General features: G+C 63.6%; 2 protein-coding genes across 6 annotated transcripts in view; one reads left to right on the top strand and one right to left on the bottom strand.

The window, feature by feature from the left end:
* PISD (phosphatidylserine decarboxylase) overlaps window positions 1–10713 on the top strand; it is a 21622-nt gene extending 10909 nt beyond the window's left edge. For 2 of the 5 annotated variants that reach the window (XM_005869783.2, XM_005869780.2), the window contains 6 exons: window positions 7229–7394; window positions 8639–8875; window positions 9034–9172; window positions 9419–9565; window positions 9734–9894; window positions 10191–10713. In XM_005869783.2, the coding sequence (XP_005869845.1) occupies window positions 7281–7394; window positions 8639–8875; window positions 9034–9172; window positions 9419–9565; window positions 9734–9894; window positions 10191–10415 (1023 nt within the window). In that variant the 5' untranslated portion in view covers window positions 7229–7280 and the 3' untranslated portion in view covers window positions 10416–10713. Of the gene's footprint in view, window positions 1–1407; window positions 2001–5611; window positions 5987–7228; window positions 7395–8638; window positions 8876–9033; window positions 9173–9418; window positions 9566–9733; window positions 9895–10190 lie in introns of those variants that run through there. The other 3 variants (XM_014542552.1, XM_014542551.1, XM_014542550.1) reach the window with 3 other exon arrangements.
* SFI1 (SFI1 centrin binding protein) overlaps window positions 10536–11079 on the bottom strand; it is a 43303-nt gene continuing 42759 nt past the window's right edge. Inside the window, exon 31 of the mRNA XM_014542434.1 lies at window positions 10536–10620. Within this exon, the coding sequence (XP_014397920.1) occupies window positions 10536–10620 (85 nt within the window). The remainder of the gene's footprint in view (window positions 10621–11079) is intronic.

Below are 11079 nucleotides of genomic sequence, written 5' to 3'. Positions count from 1 at the left end.
AGCCGGAGAAGCCTACGGGCTGGCAGGGCTGCTGAGAGACATTTGCAAGCACCCATCTTCCTCCCCCCTCCCGCCCGACTGGCCCCCAGGGAATGGCAGTCAGCAGAGATTCCTGCCACCCTGTCCCACTGCCTCCTGGTGCCCTGGCGCTCAGTGGGGAGCTGCAGGGGTGGACCTGGAGGGGAGGTCTGTCCACACGTCTTGGGGGCCAAGAGGCCTGAGGCCTGCAGAGCCTCCCAGTGGTGAGAGGTGGTACTCGCAATCTCGGGAGTTGAAAGGAAAGGAAGGACCCAGTTGGCCGGAAGGGGCTCATTCTGAGAGGAAGTAAGCTTACCACAGGCTCTTGTTTTCCCAGAAATGATCTGTCGGCTATTGTCTGGGATCCAGAAGGCGTTTCCCTACTGAAACAGGGCCCCAGGCGGTCAGGTCAGAAGGCCGGAGGGCCCCAGGCGGTCAGGTCAGAAGGCTGGAGGCTGATCCCAAGGCAAACCTGGGGCATGTTTGTGACTTTTCTGAACACCATCCCCTGAGGGGCTTTGAGTGTCACAATGAACTCTGGGAGATGGTGTGGAGCCACCTGATTGGTCATTTTACCAGGGAGCGTGTTGGTGCCTCCACTCAGCAAATGAGAAGCTGGCCTTTCGACCCACAGACTCGTGCTGGTCTAGGTGCTGGTCTGGGTGGGCCGTGCTGGAGGCTCCCAGGACCTTTCTGCTGTGGCGTGCGTGCGGCCAGGACTCTGGCGGCCTCCTCTGTGCTTTAGCTCCTTTTGATCTCGTCACGTGGCATTTGCTTGGAGTGTTGAGGTGAGAAGGGTCTGACGCCTCAGCAGGGCTCAGAGGATGCTGGGAGCCCCGGGCTGGGCCTCAGCGTGGGTCCCCGCCCGCTGCTCCTGCTGCTGTGGGATGTCATGGTCGGCCTGAGGCAGGAGCCTCCCGCCAGGTCTCCAGGTTGTCGTGGAGAAGGTGCTGGTCCCAGTGAGGCCTGGTGTGGGCGGTCTGCATGCCCTGGTCAGCTACCATCTCTTCACAGCCCGGAGGCGTCCTAGAAACCACATTCTCGGTGGAAGAAGCGGGGCTTGGTTTGGTTCAGGAGCCTGAGCCAGAAGAAGGCGCCTCTGAGCAGTGTGACCAGCGGGTTGGCATGCTGCCCGCGTGGCCGGCACCCCCAGCAGCCGGGCCCCTGAATCCTGCCTTGCTGTGGTCGAATGGGCGGGCTTCCTGTCAGCCCTTCCCCTGGTCGGATATGCTAAGTGCGTCATTCCATCCATGTGGACTGGTGGGCATGCGGATGTGGCGCTGGCCCCACAGGCTAGGGGTCTGCCGTCTAGTGGGGTAGAAAGGCAGGTCTCACACTGTGTACACCTGAAACTAATCTAAAATAAGGTTGACTGTTAACTGTAATAGGAAAATAAAATAAGACATGTCCTGCGTGCTCGGCCCAGGGGCATACCAGGCCCCCTGGGCTTGTTTGCTGGTCTACGCGGGATTTGTGGGATTTTGTACGGCAGGCGTGGCCACCCCCAGTGAACTGGAGGAGAGGAAGCGGGGGTGGGGCAGCCTGTGTCTCAGGATGTTTCACTTTCTCACTTGGAGGGCTGGACAAGGCTCCTTAGCCCAGAGAAGTCACAGGCACCTGAAGGCCCAGCCTGCCCACAGGGGTGGGAGTGGGGAGGGGGGTCAGGGAGGCAGCTGCCCAGACGACCAGCCCCTGCTGGGGCCTGCGGCTCCCAACCCGCCATGTCACTGGGGAAGTGCCCGGACTGTGATCCAGGGTGCTGGTCTCCTCTTCCCCTTGAAGGGCCCCTGGGCAGGCGGGGCTGGGCCGGGAGGCGGAGCACAGCTCCCGGTGTCTGGTGTCCGCCCTTCTGTCCCGTCCCACTGTCTGAGTGGCTGGAGGCTGAGCCCCGCCCGCCAACCCAAGGCTTTGGCGGAGGAGCGGCGTCTCTGTCTCCCTAGTCGGGTGCAGCCCGGAAGCCAGCGGGACAGGACCACCTGCCGGTGAGTGAGCGGGGCTCCTCTCCACACCCGGCTGGGAGGCCACCAGCCCCCACGGTTCAGGGCACCCCTTTCCGGCTCGGAGCCTGAGGCCTGGGGGCCCAAGGAGCCCACCCCATAGTCTCCCCCAAGTAGTGGGCTTCCCGGCCCCGCATGGCAGTCGTGGGCCGGTCGGATGAGCTCACTTCCTCTGCATCCTCTGGCTTCTCGGAGCCTTAGGGCCGAGAAAAGGGAAGTGCCTCCAGCGTCGAGAGCTCACCTGGTCTCTTCTGTGCCCCCCAAAGGGCCTGGGGTGGGCGTGGGGGGTGGGGCTGCACTGTTCCTCAGCGGGACCTGGCCGGGTCAGTACTTGTCGCCCCCTCCCCGCCCCTCTCGGGGTGACGTGCTATCCTTTCCGAGCCTCGTTCCTGCTGGCGGGGGGCTGCCCGAGAGGAGGGCCTTTCCTTTGGGAGAGCCCTGTCCCCCCTCCCCGGCTGCCCCTGGGCCATCTCTGCTTCCGCTTCTCCAAGACGGCCCACCCACGTCACGGGGAGAGCCATGGCTCCGCTCCTTCCTTGTAAAGCTTTGCCTGTTTCTAGCCCTGGAACAGGAGGAAGGGCTGGTGCCTCACCGGGACACAGCTGCCTGGTGGCCAGGCCCAGGGGAGCTGGGTGTGGGGGAGGGGGGGGATGGGGAGCGGCTCTGCCCTCCAGGGCGGGGCACACACAGTCAGGCCGGTGCACACGTTCAGGGGGCATGGGGTTCTGCTGAGGCTTCAGAGGGGTGACCTGGCACCCGGGGAGAGTGCCGCGCAGGTGCAGGAGCAGAGTCTGGGTGGTCTCAGGCTGGACGTGAGCAGGGCTGTCGGGCCCTGTGTGCGCAGGGAGAGCCTCTTAGGGGGCAGAGGGGGGACAGTTCCGACCCCCTCACTGCCTCCCTGGCCTGGCTGAGGCTCAGACCTGAGTCTGTCAGGTCCTGGGAGCCGGGGGCACATGCCCACGCCCACCCACCTGTAGTAGCTGGTCACTGGCCTGGGTCAGTCCGTCCGACGTGAGGTGGCGTGTCCATTCCACTGAGGGGACAGCCCCCTCCGCCGGTTAGTGAGGGTGGACGGGGACATTGCAGCACTGCTCGGTGTGAACCCCCAGAACAGCACGTCCTGGCACAGATGTGTCCTCCCCCTAGCCTTGCGGGCTGGCCAGAGTGCTGTCCCTGTTCCCACGCATAGCTGTGAGGGCAGAGGCGGGCAGGCGTGGGCTCAGTCCTGGTTCCCCCGGGTCCTGTGGGGCCCTCTCTTCCTACTCACAGGCAGCCTCGGCCCTGTTCCTTCCACCTCCCAGTGGGGGACACCTCTGTCCCCCAGGGTGTGGGTCTGGAGGGGAGACGTCGGGAGCCAGGTCTGGGGGTGAGGCTACACCGAGCTCCTGGTGGAAGGGAGGCCTGGGTTTCTGAGCAGAGTCCTTCTGGGTGTGGTCACAGCTCTGGTCTGGGCCTGGGGTGGGGGTGGGGGGTGGCGCAGGAGGAATGACCAGGGAGAGCTCCTGTGAGGGGCAAGGCCTCTCCCTGCTCTCAGGGTGGGGGTTTTGCAGTAACCACATTGTCCCTGTCCCCACCAAAGCCACCTGAGTCCTCATGGTCCATGTGACTGTGCCTTAGGCCTTGTAATGACTTTAATGTCCTATTGGTCACAGCCAAAAACTCGCCACCGCGGAGTGTCCTTGAGACTCTCGGGGTCCAGGGAGAGTGTCCGCCCTTCCCCACCTCAGAGCACCTCCTTGCGGCTTCCTCATCAGCTGAGGCACCCCCACCCCCAGCCCCACTCGGAGCCAGAGAGGGCGAGGCTGTCCCACGTGTGGAGGGAAGTGGGGCTCGGGGATGGGAGGCCTGGAGCGCTGCTGGCTCCCGAAGTGGCTCTGCCCTCGGGAGGTGAGGGGTGACCGTCAGGGACCGCCCGCCTCCGTCCTGCAGCTCTAAGCTGGCCTGGGCGCCAGGCTCGCTTCCTGGGGACCTATCAGAAGAAGAGGCAGAGGAGTGGCCGAGATGGGACTGAGGAGGGAAGGATCTGCTGGCTGCCCCTGAGGACAGCAGCTCCTTGGCCAGCCCCTGAGCTCCCTCCACTGTGGGGTGGGAGGGGAGGCGAGGGGAGGTCTGGGGACCATGAAATCCCAGCATGAGCCTCTGCTTTGAGGGTGAGGTTTCCAGAGAAGCGGGTTTGTCTGCGGGCTTTTGACTGTGCCTTTCTGACCTGACAGCATGCTGCGTGGCCACCATGGCCGAGAACAGCACCCGCAGGTGGCGGCTGGGCCCCATCCCCTCCCACAGGCCTCGCTGGCCCCACCGTGAATCCGAGCTTTCTAGTTTCTAGAGGCAGGGAGAGAACCCCGTCCTGGAAGCCACGTGCCAAATTTAGCCCCGACTGCCATCACCCTCTGGGCCTGTTTTCTTGGGGAGCAGTATGAGGCCCAGGCCTGGTGGAAGGGGTGGGGTATGCTCAGCTTGTGGGTGGTGTGGTTGAGGCGACCTGACCATCAGGGATAGGACTGCTAGCTGGAGATCACAGAGCCTGAAGCAGGGGTGTCCATGGGGCTGTGGGCTTGTCCCTCGGGGCCAGAGGAGGCCTGCGTGCCCCCCCCCCACACACACACACACAGGGAACTGACCCTGCCATCACTCGTCAAGGCCAGTGGCCTGGGGAGGGGTCTGGACGTGCTCTGGTCTGGGTGGGCCGGGCTTTGCTGTCTCCTCGGTCAGGGCAGAAAGCCACACTCACGTCCAGACTTCAGACAGCCTGGTCCTGGCTCCCACGGGCCCCTGCACACCTGGCAGGTGCCGAGCTGGCCTTTTCCTCTGCCTGAGGTGGGTTTGCTGGGTGTCATCTGCTGGGTGTCATCTGGTCCTGCTTGTGTGATAGAGCGTGTTGAGTTGGGGCCTCCTGCTGGGTCACATGCATTGGCCGTGTGGGGTCCTGGGTTGGTCAGGGATGGCCAGGCCCCTGCCGGCCTGCAGCTGGGGCTGGAGGCCAGGCTGGTGGGGCGCCCTCCCCGGGGCCTTGACTTCCCGGGGCTGAGGCAGCAACAACCTGGAATGTTTGCTCTTCTTCCCTGTTATCTGTGCGGCTACCGGAAGGGCTGGGAGGAGGCAGTGTCCTCCCCCTGGCCTAGCGGGTCCCCGGCCAGAGTGTTGTCCCTGTTCCCAAGTACCGACGGGGAGGGCAGAGGCGGGGCAGGGATGAGCTTCAGTCCTGGCCCCAGCTCCATGCCGTTTTCCTGGATGTCACCTGGGTGCTCCCCGTATGGGGATCTGGGGCATGGGCCGTGAGGAAGAGCCACCTCTCCTGCCTCCCCTCCCTCATTCCTCAGATGCTACTTTGTCACCTGAATGGAAAATGGGTCAGGTCCTGGCAAGGGAGGGGCCTCCCGAGCCGCAGACTGGGCGACGCTGGGCGCCTGCCTGGAGCGCAGGGCTCAGATTCCCTCCGATTCCCGCTTGTGCTCCTTGGGCCCAGAGGGGCCGGTCCCCTCCCTGCCGTGCTTCACTGGAGCAGCTGGTGGCCAAGCGGGGGACAGTGTGGGCCGAGCTCAGGGCTGGTGCTGCAGGCCCAGCAGGTGTGTGACCAGTGCCTGTCTTTGCAATAGTCCCTGCCCCACCCAGTGGTCTCTGAGCCGAGGGCCGAGGAAGCGGCCCACCAGCCACCGTGGAGCCGTGACAGCCCAGGAGCTCCTTGGGGGGAAGGGCGGAAGGAGGAGGAACAAAGGCAATCGTGCTGGCGCCGCCTTCCTGCCCGCCCACCATGTGTCAGTCAGAGGCGAGGCGAGGACCAGAGCTCAGCGCGGCGAAATGGTGAGATGCTGCCAGCGGCCTCCTAACCCTGCTGTTCCCCGCCACGACCTCCACAAGGTCAGAGTTCATGTCCAGCGGCCCCGAAGTGGAGGTGGCGGCAGGGGCCCTGGGGCTCCCCCGCGGTTGGAGGGGCCCGGCCTTGGGGGCCTCAGTCGGAGCGCCCGCTTCAGGTACTGGGGAGGCGGAGCGGGCTGGTGGCCCAGGGTCTGCGCTGCACCTAAACTGCTGCACCCCCACCCCAGGCGCCCCCACCCCGATTGGGTGCAGCTCTTCCAGGATTGGTCCCTGTGCTTCTGCAGTGAGCAGGGCGGGTGGGGGCAGTGGGACGGGGAGCGGGGATTTGTCTGGCTTTTCTTGGGCCCCACCACCAACCAGACCTGTTTAAAAAACTGGGGGGCGGTGAGAGAATGAACGGGGAGTCCGCAGAGCAATGGATGCCGCAGTACCGTCCCTGAGCTGGGCCTGGCCATCAGCTCGGTTCTCTGTGTTTCCTGCTTTCGGTATCAGCTGAGCTGCCTCTTTGTTCCTTGGTTTGGTCAGCAAGTGGGGGTGGGGGGTGGCAAAGGACACCACTTCTCTGGGAGTGCCCGGCGCAGATGGGGGACTTAGTTTCCAGTTGAATGCAGTCCGTTTGCAGATGCTCAAAGGGTGGCAGTGTGGCCTCCTGATGGCTGCTCTAGGGCCTCGGCAGCATTTTCTGGGCCTTTGGCACTGAGAGGACACGGGCCTCACTGACGTGGCTCAGGAGGCCCGGGTTCTGGGGAGAGGCTGCGCCTGAGCTGAGCGCGCTGGGCTGGGGAGGCTTGGGCCAGGGGTGTGGCAGGTTCCCCCCAGCAATTTGTGGGTGGGTTTTGGAGAAGCTGACCTGGTGTCGAGTGGCCATGCTGATGGATGGAGCAGTCACTGCGAGGGGGTTGTTTTCCTCTGTGATCTCATCAGTCCCAGCCCCTTAACTCTGATGAGGAACTAAGAGGCCTGGAGCCATCTGTTGGTTCCCCAGGTCCTCGCGGGCAGTAGCAGTAGCTCCCCCACGGTGCGCGGCTATGCTGAGGGGTGCTGGGAGGTCAGACTGCCTGCTGGTGCCCCAGGAGGGTGGGGGCGAGGTGGTGCTTAGCCCTGAAGGGCCTCCCAGGGCCTGTCCCATGTTCAGAAGCTGCTTCCTCAGGTGAGGAGCTGGACCTCATGCTGTGTCTCAGCTGCCAGCAGACACCTGTCCGCCACAGCCGGGGCAGGTGTGAGGGGCTGGGACTTGAGCTGCCAACCAGAGGCGGCCAAGCCACCGGGTCAGAATGGGGTTAGGATGCGGGGCAGGGCGGGTGCTGCTCTGAGGCGAGCTTGCTGAGGGTGGGTGGGGCTCCCAGTGCCTCCCAGACCCCGGCTGCTGACCCGTCACGCGTGGACATTGCCCGCAGGTTGCACTTCCCCCAGCTGGCCCTGCGACGGAGGCTGGGACAGCTGAGCTGCATGTCCAGACCTGCGCTGAAACTGCGCTCCTGGCCCCTGACGGTCCTCTACTACCTCCTGCCCTTCGGTGCCCTCAGACCGCTCAGCCGGGTGGGATGGAGGCCCGTGAGCAGGGTAAGTGTGTGCAGGCTGCTGGCCGGGCCCACCGGGGCAGCCTGAGGTAGGGACCAGACCTAGGAGACAGTGGTCATTGAGGGCCTGGCTGTGGGGCTGAGCCTGCCAGGCGGGGTGCTGAAAGGCGAGGTGAGGGCCTCCTGGCCGGTGGCTGTGGTCCTGCCGACAGGTGACTGAGGGCCGGCTCTGCCTGCATTTGTGCCATTCGGGGGCTCTGCTTCTGGAAGGAACCATACTGGGCATTCAGAAAATGGTGTCGGGTTGATTTCCTTGTTCAAGGAGGAGTGAGCTTAGAGGTAATTTTGAGACGAATCTAATTCCTGGATGCCAGAGGGCGGTCCAGGAAGGCTGGAGCCTGTGTGGGCCCCTTGGGGAGGGGATGCCTTTGAGGACATGCAAGCCCGGGCAGTTCCCTGGAGAGCAGGTGGGCCCCAAGGAGGAGACCCTGCTCCTGGCCCTTGGACGGCCCAGGTGGGGTGTCTCGAGGCTTGAAAGCTATGGAGCTCTGGACATTCAACCTGAGGTCACATGGCAGCTATGGCCACGCCAGTGTACAAGCGTCAGCTGGGAGGAGTTCTGGGAATCAGGCAGGCAACACCTAGAGGCGGTTAAGTTGGAATGAAATTGCTTTTACCTTGGGGGCTTGGTTGTGTTCAGACATCAGCCACCAACTAGCAATCCTATGTCGGCGGCACCTAGAAGGGTCACCTGGCCCTGAGAGGCTTGTTCCCTTGTCCCACCTGGGAGGAGCCCCAAATGCAAACAGCCATGTGGCCTGGCCCATCACAGGAGATGCCTCTGCCTGCTGGGCGGGCGACACAGTACATCTGCATGTCACAGTCCCTGACCTTGGACGGGGGAGTGGGTCCTGTTAGGACAGGGAATCACTTTGGGCTGCACTTTCCTGTCCTCCAGGGCCTCCTGCCACAGCCTGTCTGTGACGGTATCAGATCCATTTATGCTCCCTCCCCCTTCAAGAAGCAAGACTGTGCTGCCCAGTCTCGCCCCAGGGACTAGGATGGCTGCGGGCGGGTCTGTGTGAAATGACAAACACCGGAGTTGTAGTCCCCTGTCGGTCTGGGCCAGGACTCTGTGAAACCATTTTGTAAGCTCAGTCTGGTTCCTAGTGAGAAACCACATCACAAAGCCAATGTGGGGTGCCCAAGGCCTCTGGAGGGGGCTCCCTTGGTGGGGGCAGTGGGCTAGCAGGGTGGCCGACTCACCCACCCGCCTGTGGCCTGCAGGTGGCGTTGTACAAGTCGGTGCCCACACGCTTGCTGTCGCGGGCCTGGGGTCGCCTTAACCAGGTGGAGCTGCCGCACTGGCTGCGCAGGCCTGTCTACAGCCTGTACATCTGGACCTTCGGGGTGAACATGAAGGAGGCCGCCGTGGAGGACCTGCACCACTACCGCAACCTCAGCGAGTTCTTCCGGCGCAAGCTGAAGCCGCAGGCCCGGCCCGTGTGTGGCCTGCACTGCGTGGTGAGGCCTGGTCCTGCCTTCCACTCCCCCCTCCAGAAACAGGATATAGCCTGTGCCTTTGGGAACCAGTCCCAACAGCCCCCACGGGTGGGCATTCCTGCCCTGCATCCTCTCTCCCCCCTCCCGTCCCTGGCAGTAAGACCCGCCTGCCCTTCCAGATCAGCCCGTCGGATGGGAAGATCCTCAACTTTGGGCAGGTGAAGAACTCGGAGGTGGAGCAGGTGAAGGGGGTCACCTACTCCCTGGAGTCGTTCCTGGGCCCGCGTACCTCTGTGGAGGACCTGCCCTTCCCACCAGGTGGGTCCTGGCCTGGCCGCCCTGCTGCAGTGTGGCTGGCCCGAGGTCAGAGGGTGAAGGCTGGGAACAGGTTGGGAAGGGGACACTGGGAAGGCTGTAGGCACTGAGGGCTGGCCCCTGGGCCAGGGATCACTCTGCCCAGTGCTTCAGGGCCTCCCTGGAGCCCATGTCCAGATGACACACAGGCCCCAGCTGGGGACATCGGGTGCCCATCTGATAGCCTGGCCCTGTGTCCGCCCCCGACAGCTGCCTCCTGCAACTCCTTCCGGAGCCAGCTGGTCACCCGGGAAGGGAATGAGCTCTACCACTGCGTCATCTACCTGGCCCCCGGGGACTACCACTGCTTCCACTCGCCCACCGACTGGACCGTGTCCCACCGGCGCCACTTCCCAGGTAGGCCAGGCCGGCACGGGGCTGAGGGCTGCCTCTGTGAGCCCCACATGCCCTCAGCTTCTAGGTCTCAGGGACCCAGCCCCCTCAGTGTTTGCAGTGATGTGAGTGTGACCCTGGGTGGCTGGGCCTCCCGCCGGGCAGAGAGTAGCAGTGTCCCTGCTGTCACAGGCTCCCTGATGTCCGTGAACCCCGGCATGGCCCGCTGGATCAAAGAGCTCTTCTGCCACAATGAGCGGGTGGTCCTGACCGGGGACTGGAAACACGGCTTCTTCTCGCTGACAGCTGTGGGGGCCACCAACGTGGGCTCCATCCGCATCTACTTTGACCAGGTAAGCAGAACCCAGGCCACTTGGGGTCCCCTGCGCAGCCAGATCTGTCAGAACCAGAAGTTTGACCCTTGCCCCCTAGGGTGCTGATCTTGCACCTTTGTTTGTGCTAGAGAACAGTTGGGTCTGATCCCTCAGAGGCCTGCCTCGTTCAGAGCGGGTGTCGGGCACTGTGTCTGGTTAGGCACCGGCCCCTGGGCTGAGCTGCTATGCCCACTGCCCTTTGCAAGCAGTTGGGGGCAGGCCGCGTCGAAGGTCCAGGGAGCCAGTCTCCACCTGCTCTGCCTCTGCCTCCCCAGGACCTGCACACAAACAGCCCGCGGTACAGCAAGGGCTCCTACAACGACTTCAGCTTCGTGACCCAGGCCAACAGGGAGGGCATCCCCATGCGCAAGGGTGAGCACCTGGGCGAGTTCAACCTGGGCTCCACCATCGTGCTCATCTTCGAGGCCCCCAAGGACTTCGACTTCAAGCTGAAAGCAGGACAGAAAATCCGATTTGGGGAGGCCCTGGGCTCCCTCTAGGCCTCTCCTGGCTGCTGCTGCTGAGGGATCTAAACAGAAATGGGAGTTTTTGAGAGGAACCTCCTCGGCTGTCTGGAGGGAACTCTCAGGACCAGGGGGTCTGACCAGGCAGGACCTGGGTCACTTCTGCTCCTGCTGTCCCAGAGGTGCGGGCGAGGCCAGAGCCCGGTCCTGCCCAAGACCTACGTCATCCCCTCTGCTCACCCTAAAGAGAAAGTAAGTGTCGGGCTGATCTCAGATTCCCTTTTGGAGAAGTTTTAACCCCTATTGCATAAACCAGAGACCTGCATCTCCTGGCTGAGCGTTGTTGGTCTTGGTTTGTTAAGATGGTAAGTGGTACTGTACCTTTTGCTGCTCCTCCCATCACTACTGTTGGCCTCCCCTCCTGGCACTGACTGGGCCCACCTGCCCCGAGCAGGACCGCTAGCCTGTAACGTAACTGCTTTCTGTTTCCAAACCCGGCCCACCTGCTCGCTGGGAAAGCCTTCCTCTTCACACTGGTGGCGACTATGTCCCCCGACTCAGCCAGGTCTCCCGAGGATGGTGACTAGACGAGGCGCTTTGCAGACCCGAGTGACCCGGAGCTGTCAAGGCCGGTTACTGAACCCCCTGACTGGTGTCCCGTGTGAATGGGGCAGGCAGGTAGTCGTGGCCACACGGGGAG

Source organism: Myotis brandtii, unplaced genomic scaffold, assembly GCF_000412655.1.
Source record: "Myotis brandtii unplaced genomic scaffold, ASM41265v1 scaffold303, whole genome shotgun sequence".
NCBI classification, from domain to species: domain Eukaryota; kingdom Metazoa; phylum Chordata; class Mammalia; order Chiroptera; family Vespertilionidae; genus Myotis; species Myotis brandtii.
Note: the sequence above shows the minus strand (reverse complement) of the source record. Positions and strands in the feature narration are given on the sequence as shown.